The sequence below is a fragment of the Mya arenaria genome, chromosome 9 (assembly GCF_026914265.1).
Source record: "Mya arenaria isolate MELC-2E11 chromosome 9, ASM2691426v1".
Lineage (NCBI taxonomy): Eukaryota > Metazoa > Mollusca > Bivalvia > Myida > Myidae > Mya > Mya arenaria.
In genome coordinates this window covers 32,235,020-32,244,276 of record NC_069130.1, presented here as the reverse complement: position 1 = coordinate 32,244,276, position 9,257 = coordinate 32,235,020, and the positions used below count along the sequence as shown (strand labels likewise).

The following is a 9,257-nucleotide window of genomic DNA, read 5'->3' as shown; positions in this document are numbered from 1 at the left end:
GATTATTTACATACATATGACCATTTAGAAAAAAGACCAGGCCAATTGCAGGGGTTGCTCCAGGATTTGACGTTAGTGGGGTCGTTAGTAAGGGTTTGACTTGCGTGCTTCACCCAGGACCGAAATATATTTGGTTTGAAGCGTTGGCAGCTGTGTTTAGGGTGTATTCTATTAAAACATTATTGATAATTTGGGCGTATTTTATTACTTTTTTAGGAGTGGGGGTGGGTGCCGAACGGCCCCTTCCCTGGGCCGCTCGTGAATTGTGTAAAGACACAGCTAAAATATTATTACAACTTATCACTTTCTTCTCATGCGTTACTGTATGAAATACTTAGTATTAAAGTTATACGAGTCGGGCATATTTTTTTGGGCCTTCGTGGTAAGGGAAGCATTTCATATTTTATTTCAGGCTCTAACTGGCTTGAAACCAGGGTAAATAAGACTTATCAGTGTGCTTTTTGATATGACAAAGCCATTTTGATAACAAAATCCGTATCACCTAGACCTTAGATACAGATTTGAGGCGAGCTATTTTATCATTTGTTAAACCGCGCTTGATTCATGGTCATGTATTTTCTGTTTTACTCCATTTATAACCAAGATGCATACTATCACGCGTTTAAGACGATGACAAAGGCTTGACTAACAACTGTACAATATTAGTGTTCCGGGAAGTTTTAATGCATACTGCTGGATTTTAGTATTGAACACAGTTGCCATGAACAAAGTATTCATTGTGCTTGGAGTCCTAGCGCTTTCCATTCTTATATTTATAGGACGAATATCGGAGTATATAGTGTCGGAATATGTAACATGTACGCATAACTACAACAACTGCCTTAAGTGTGGATCTAGAAATCGGACAGTCGTTGGTAAAATACCGAAACGAATTCATCAAATATTCTTTTACGAAACTAGCGATACTTTGCCAGACCGGCTTCGAAATGCCCAGGCCTCCTGGCTACAACACCACCAAGACTATACTTACACACTGTGGAATAAAACGTCGATTAATCGGTTAATCGATGTGCACTATCCCCACTTCCGGCGGACGTATGATGCGTACGGGCACTGGGTGATGCGCGCGGACGCTGCACGTTATCTCGTGCTCCATAAATATGGCGGTTGGTACGTCGACATGGACCTCGTTTCTAAGAAGAGGTACGTGACGTTTCTTTAGTACACCACACCCCCTCGAGTATATATGGGTATTACTGTTACATATAAACGACTGTTAAATATAAAGGTTCTTATCTTAGGTACTTGTCGACCGAAAAACACATGATTCAAGATACATGTGGATGTGTTTATTTATTTAAGAGTCATAATCACCCATTCTCGTACACCAGAGTGATGACCTATGCGGATCACGTATGGGTTAGACTTATCAAACCTCTGATTAATGATAATGCAATCATCTCACGTTTAATGAATTACGTGTATGTTCAATGGTTATTGGCTACATCGGAATATTGCATGTTTTAGGTTGCATAAAATTAACTATTCGCTTCTACAATTTTATAATTCAATAAGCGGGAAAAAAACTCACAACTCACAGATAGTTGTGTTGTTTCGTATAGGTAAACAATATGATATATCATGGTTTATACAGTATATAACTCCGCATTTTAAAGGTCCTAAACCAGCCTCGATTACAGTTCACTGAACCCAAACCTCTTTATCCAAATTGTAAAAAATGCGATACATAAATACGGTTAACACAGTTTAACGTTCCGTGACAAGTGATATACGAGTACATGTATAATTGTAAATCGATGATAACAAAAACAGAAAGATGTAATAGTTTAAAGGTGAGGGCTGATGGAGTTGATGTATATTCGGCTTTCGAACACCTTAAAGCTGCACTCTCACAGATTAACCATTTTTACAACTTTTTTATTTTTTGTCTTGGAAAGTGCAAATTTTTGCGTTAGTATCTGCAAACCAATGATATAAGATTGCTGACAAAAAATCAGTTCGTAGATTATGTTTTATGATCTAAACCGTTAACGGTTTAAGAAAAATGAAATCAATTTTTAAACTTAAAAATAAATATTTGCGATCAATTTTTTGTCAGCAGTCTTATTTACCTGAATTTCATGGATTTTCGCAAACTTTGGATCGTTCAAAGACAAAAAAAACAAACAAAAAAAACTGTCAAAACGTTCAATCTGTGAGAGTGCAGCTTTAAACAACGCAAACTGAAAGATAACACAACCTGTGTACACGGCTTGATATAACAAACATACTGTACGGAACTGTGGTTTACACATAGATTCTATGATTTGGCAGTGTTGCTTACTTAATAATTCTGAATTAATGAATTTAGAGTCTGGTTTACTTTATATAGAATGCAGATAAAATGTGAATACAGATTTAACGTTCAAATTATGAAAACCCCACAAAGCAAGCCAATTTTACATGGTATTGAGGTAGTCAAGTCAAGTCAGGCGTATTTGCATACTTACAAAGAAGTTAATAAAAAAAATAATGCATACATAAAATATGCTTTAATAATAATAATAATAATAATAATAATAATAATAATAATACCTCTTTTGAAAGAAATTACACATGATTAACATACGAATACGCAAATACATTTTCTTTATACTGTGGCCTTCTATGCAAACATATCAAGAAAAGTGAAAGTACTTTACAGGCAAATCCTACACGATGTACTCTGATAAACCTTGAAATGAGAATACCATTAAAACACAATCGGCAGACACATCCTTCGAATATATGAATAAATAATGTTTAACATTTAAAAGCATTGATGTAGTAGTAACTAAATAACTTAACCTTGATTGAGCATAAGATATTTCTTATACATTTCCTTAGATACTGGCTAAAATCAACCGCTTCCTTTCTAGTGTAAAACAAAACCATTGCATCCCTGCGTAATATTTAAGTACTGCGTGCTCTAAATGCGTATATGAAAGGTGCTCAACTTTTAGTGCTCTCCATGAATGGCTGTTGGGGATGTGACAATGAAACCTAAGCTACATGATAGTTTTTTTTTAATGGCAACCATAAATTAAGCTGGTACGAATCGAATGGTTTCTACATACAGTGAAGTGTACATAGTTTTCAACTGATAATAAATGTCTCTCACCGTATTCTGGTTTCGTTTAATCAAATTCGAACTTTTATTATCAGTCGAGATCAATTTTGCAAACAAAGTAATCAGTTCGGTTCACCTAAAGCGGTTTGTACCGCTAAACCGTTACAAAAATTTCTCTTACGAGTATCATTATATGATATTTTATAACAAGACAAACCTACGCAACGATTCATCATTTAAATGTTATTACTGATCGATGCTGTTTCAGACACGTATTCGTTGAACAAAAATTGCCTGTACATCATATTCATATAAATATTATTAAAAGCATCTACAATGTAATTTAGTATTCTTTTTCTGGGCATTCTATTGATGGATGGAGTACTAGGATGGAAACGGGTATTTTGTATGTCTCCATGGAAACGGCTTGCATACTCCACATAAGGCAAGGTATCAAGTAATGGGTTTATTGAGTATTAAATAAATAGTAATACATCGTGGTTAAGGAAACTCAAACCTTTAAGTAATGTTAAAGATCAATGGGAATTGGCCTCTCTCTTTGTCAATTACTGACACTGAAGATACTCTGGTTGTAATTTTATATGATATGTATCCGAGATATGGGGAGCATAAAAATGCCATATACATGTGATTTGTTATACATCCTGGGTTATGGTAACACTATAAGTACATACCTGTTATCACAAAGAGTAAGAGACCAATTCAAAGACTGTTAAAGCCTGGTCTTATAACTAACACTAATATTGTTAATGCAATCTTCTAGTTGTGTTGAAAATGGCAACCATCACAAGGCAGGCGCGTAGCTGCCTATACGCGAGTACGCGGCTGAATCAACATGATTAAAAAAAAAAAAATCAGCCAAAGTTGCAGTATGCGTACTTGACTACGTGATAGTAAAACTGTCCATTTTCCAGTACTAAATAGAGCATATCAGAATGCACCATGGTTTTCAAAATTTTCTGAGTGGAAATTGCCCCCGAACCCCCTGTTATAATTATAAATCCACACAAATAGAGGGCCAGCTACGCCCCTGCACCGGATAATCCAGATCAAGACTTTCAGCTAATTCAATAGGAAATAGTGACTGTTCGATAGAGAAGATAGAAAGTGTAATTCCAGCTTGACACTGAACTTTTTCTATATAGTATATACTATAGAATATCGAGCTAGGGTTCATTCCAGCTCCTCGACATTCCAGTTAGACATAGGAAATTCTCTACATGATATAGAATGTTGAGCTAGGGTTCATTCCAGCTTTTCGACATTCCAGTTAGACAGGAAATTAACTACATAATATAGAATGTCGAGCTAGGGTTCATTCCAGCTCCTCGACATTCCAGTTAGACATAGGAAATTAACTACATAATATAGAATGTTGAGCTAGGGTTCATTCCAGCTCCTCGACATTCCAGTTAGACATAGGAAATTAACTACATAATATAGAATGTCGAGCTAGGGTTCCGATCAGCTCCTCGACATTCCAGTTAGACATAGAAAATTAACTACATAATATAGAATGTCGAGCTAGGGTTCCGATCAGCTCCTCGATATTCCAGTTAGACATAGGAAATTCACTACATAATATAGAATGTCGAGCTAGGGTTCCGATCAGCTCCTCGACTTTCCAGTTAGACATAGGAAATTCACCACATAATACAGAATGTCGAGCTAGGGTTCCGTCTAGCTCCTCGACATTCCGGTTAGACATAGGAAATTCACTACATAATATAGAATGTCGAGCAAGGGTTCCGATCAGCTCCTCGACATTCCAGTTAGACATAGGAAATTCACTACATAATACAGAATGTCGAGCTAGGGTTCCGTCTAGCTCCTCGACATTCCAGTTAAACATAGGAAATTCACTACATGATACAGAATGTCGAGCTAGGGTTCCGTCTAGCTCCTCGACATTCCAGTTAGACAAAGGAAATTCACTACATGATACAGAATGTCGAGCTAGGGTTCCGTCTAGCTCCTCGACATTCCAGTTAGACAAAGGAAATTCACTACATGATACAGAATGTCGAGCTAGGGTTCATTCCAGCTCCTCGACATTCCAGTTAGACATAGGAAATTCCTAACATGATATAGAATGTCTAGCTAGATTCATTCCAGCTCCTCGACATTCCAGTTAGACATAGGAAATTCAGAACATGATACAGAATGTCGAGCTAGGGTTCCGTCCAGCTCCTCGACATTCCAGTTAGACATAGGAAATTCACTACATAATATAGAATGTTGAGCTAGGGTTCATTCCAGCTCCTCGACATTCCAGTTAGACATAGGAAATTCACTACATGATACAGAATGTCGAGCTAGGGTTCATTCCAGCTCCTCGACATTCCAGTTAGACATAGGAAATTCACTACATGATACAGAATGTCGAGCTAGGGTTCATTCCAGCTCCTCGACATTCCAGTTAGACATAGGAAATTCATTACATGATACAGAATGTCGAGCTAGGGTTCATTCCAGCTCCTCGACATTCCAGTTAGACATAGGAAATTCATTACATGATACAGAATGTCGAGCTAGGGTTCATTCCAGCTCCTCGACATTCCAGTTAGACATAGGAAATTCATTACATGATATCGAATGTTGATTGCCGATTGCCAATCGCTGGGCAAACATAAGTGTAAACCTTGTGAACAGCACCGTGTTGAACCTGAACATCACTTGCTACTATGGCGTTCTTCATAATGAGTATACCAACAGGTCAAAGACGTTTCATACGGCCTTTAGATGACCATAGACTCCAGAACTCTGAATTATATCATTCAAGGATAAATTACTGTTTCAAAGCTTGTAACGGTAAATTGACATTAACACGTATACTAAAAAGAACTAAAACACGCCATAATTATAAACTATTACGATCCAGATTGCACTTGTCATCCTTCACGTGTGCACACATTAATCGTGCTTATCCATTTTCTTAAGTTTAAACGTTGCAATACTTGCAAAATCATCGTCAACCACATTTACGTTTCATTTTCAGCGTATCTTCGTTGGAAACCCTAGCTCTGAGGCAAAATTCCAGCGTGATAGTCCGTTTCACCGAACCATGGGGTTTCTCGAATGATTTCATCGGCATCACACCACAACACCCATTCCTAGACAACGTGCTTACGGCCCTTCCTGTCTCGAAGGGCTGGTATATATTTCCGTACGCCTCAACCATGTTCTCCACAGGTAGGTCTATTCATTCATATATACACATATATACTTTATATAAGCTGCTGCTGTACGTATTTGGATATGAATCGTGCTCGAGTCCGATTCCTTGAATCTCGGGCGAAGTCGGTGTTCAAGTATTGCATACAATCTCTGTACTGATATCCATCGAGGGGGATTAAATTGAAGTTGGGATTACAGTATCTTCCACGAGTCGGAATGAGGATATACGTTGCCCATCCCGAGTGAAGGATATCTTACCGATTTTTCGATCATTCACGACAGCCCATGGCAGATACATTGTCTCCAATATTGTCTCCAATATGTCTGATATGTTTGATAGCTGGAACTCGGCTTGTGCACGGAAATGCATGAACTAGTTCCAATTTCGAACAACGAAAACATAAAAAATGTCACAGAAAGAGAATGATTTGAAATCATTTAAATGGATAAAAAATAATAATTAAAAGTGATTAGTCTACTATCGAATTTATGAAAATAAAGAAGTATAATTTAAGTTGAACAACACAAATCGCGGTTTTTTCAGTGGGTACTCAAACAATTTCGTACAAGTCTACAGTAAACTATTTCATCATTTTATATATTTAGTAAAAAGTTTAAACTTTATGGAAGTTGGCCTATTTCCATTTTATGTAGCGACGACTGAATTCAGACAAGTTCCCGTATAAAGTGTCCGACTTTAAACCCATATCCGGAAAATACTACTACTACTACTACTACTACTACTACTACTACTACTACTACTACTACTACTACTACTACTACTACTACTACTACTACTACTACTACTACTACTACCTACTACTACTACTACTACTACTACCACCTACTACCTACTACTACTACTACTACCTACCACCACTACCACCACTACCACCACCACCACCACCACCACTACCACTACTACCACTACTACCACTACCTACTACTACTACCTACTACTACCTACTACTACTACTACTACTACTACTACTACTACTACTACTACTACTACTACTACTACTACTACTACTACTACTACTACTACTACTACTACTACTACTACTACTACTACTACTCCTCCTCCTCCTCCTCCTCCTCCTCCTCCTCCTCCTCCTCCTCCGTCTCCTCCTCCTCCCCCTCCTCCTCCTCCTCCTCCTACTACTACTACTACTACTACTACTACTACTACTACTACTACTACTACTACTACTACTACTACTACTACTACTACTACTACTACCTACTACTACCTACTACTACTACTACTACTACCTACTACTACTACTACTACTACTACTACTACTACTACTACTACTACTACTACTACTACTACTACTACTACTACTACTACCTACTACTACTACTTACTACTACTACTACTACTACTACTACTACCTACTACTACTACCTACTACTACTACTACCTACTACTACTACTACTACTACTACTACTACTACTACTACCTACTACTACTACTACTACTACTACTACTACTACCTACTACTACCTACTACTACTACTACCTACTACTACCTACTACTACCTACTACTACTACTACCTACTACTACTACTACTACTACTACCTACTACTACTACTACTACTACTACCTACTACTACCTACTACTACCTACTACTACTACCTACTACTACTACCTACTACTACTACTACTACTACTACCTACTACTACCTACTACTACCTACTACTACTACTACTACTACTACTACTACTACTACTACTACTACTACTACTACTACTACTACTACTACTACTACTACTACCTACCTACTACTACTACCTACTACCTACTACTACTACTACTACTACTACTACTACTACTACTACTACTACTACCTACTACTACTACTACCTACTACTACTACTTCTACTACAACTACTACTACTACTACTACCTACCTACTACTACTACCTACTACCTACTACTACTACTACTACTACTACTACTACTACTACTACTACTACTACTACTACTACTACCTACTACTACTACTACCTACTACTACTACTACACCTACCACTACTACTACTACTACTACCTACCTACTACTACTACCTACTACCTACTACTACTACTACTACTACTACTACTACTACCTACTACCTACTACCTACTACCTACTACTACTACCTACTACCTACTACCTACTACCTACTACTACTACCTACTACCTACTACCTTCTACCTACTACTACCTACTACCTACTACCTACTACCTACTACTACTACCTACTACCTACTACCTACTACCTACTACTACTACCTACTACCTACTACCTACTACCTACTACTACTACTACTACCTACTACCTACTACCTACTACCTACTACCTACTACTACTACCTACTACCTACTACCTACTACCTACTACTACTACTACTACCTACTACCTACTACCTACTACCTACTACTACTACTACTACCTACTACCTACTACCTACTACTACTACTACCTACTACCTACTACCTACTACCTACTACTACTACTACTACCTACTACCTACTACCTACTACTACTACTACCTACTACCTACTACCTACTACCTACTACCTACTACTACTACTACTACCTACTACCTACTACCTACTACCTACTACCTACTACCTTCTACCTACTACCTACTACCTACTACTACTACTACTACCTACTACCTACTACCTACTACCTACTACGTACTACCTACTACTACTACTACCTACTACCTACTACTACTACTACCTACTACTACCTACTACCTACTACCTACTACCTACTACTACTACTACCTACTACCTACTACCTACTACCTACTACTACTACTACTACTACTACTACCTACTACCTACTACTACTACTACTACTACTACTACCTACTACCTACTACCTACTACTACTACTACCTACCTACTACTACCTACTACATACTACTACTACTACCTACTACTACCTACTACTACTACTACCTACTACTACCTACTACTACTACT

At 37.6% G+C, this 9,257-nt stretch overlaps 1 protein-coding gene across 1 annotated transcript in view; it reads left to right on the top strand.

The window, feature by feature from the left end:
* The first annotated feature begins 460 nt into the window (after window positions 1–460).
* LOC128246569 (uncharacterized) overlaps window positions 461–9,257 on the top strand; it is a 20,300-nt gene continuing 11,503 nt past the window's right edge. Inside the window, exons 1-2 of the mRNA XM_052964831.1 lie at window positions 461–1,164; window positions 6,090–6,283. Coding sequence (XP_052820791.1) covers window positions 722–1,164; window positions 6,090–6,283 — 637 coding nt within the window. The 5' untranslated portion in view covers window positions 461–721. The remainder of the gene's footprint in view (window positions 1,165–6,089; window positions 6,284–9,257) is intronic.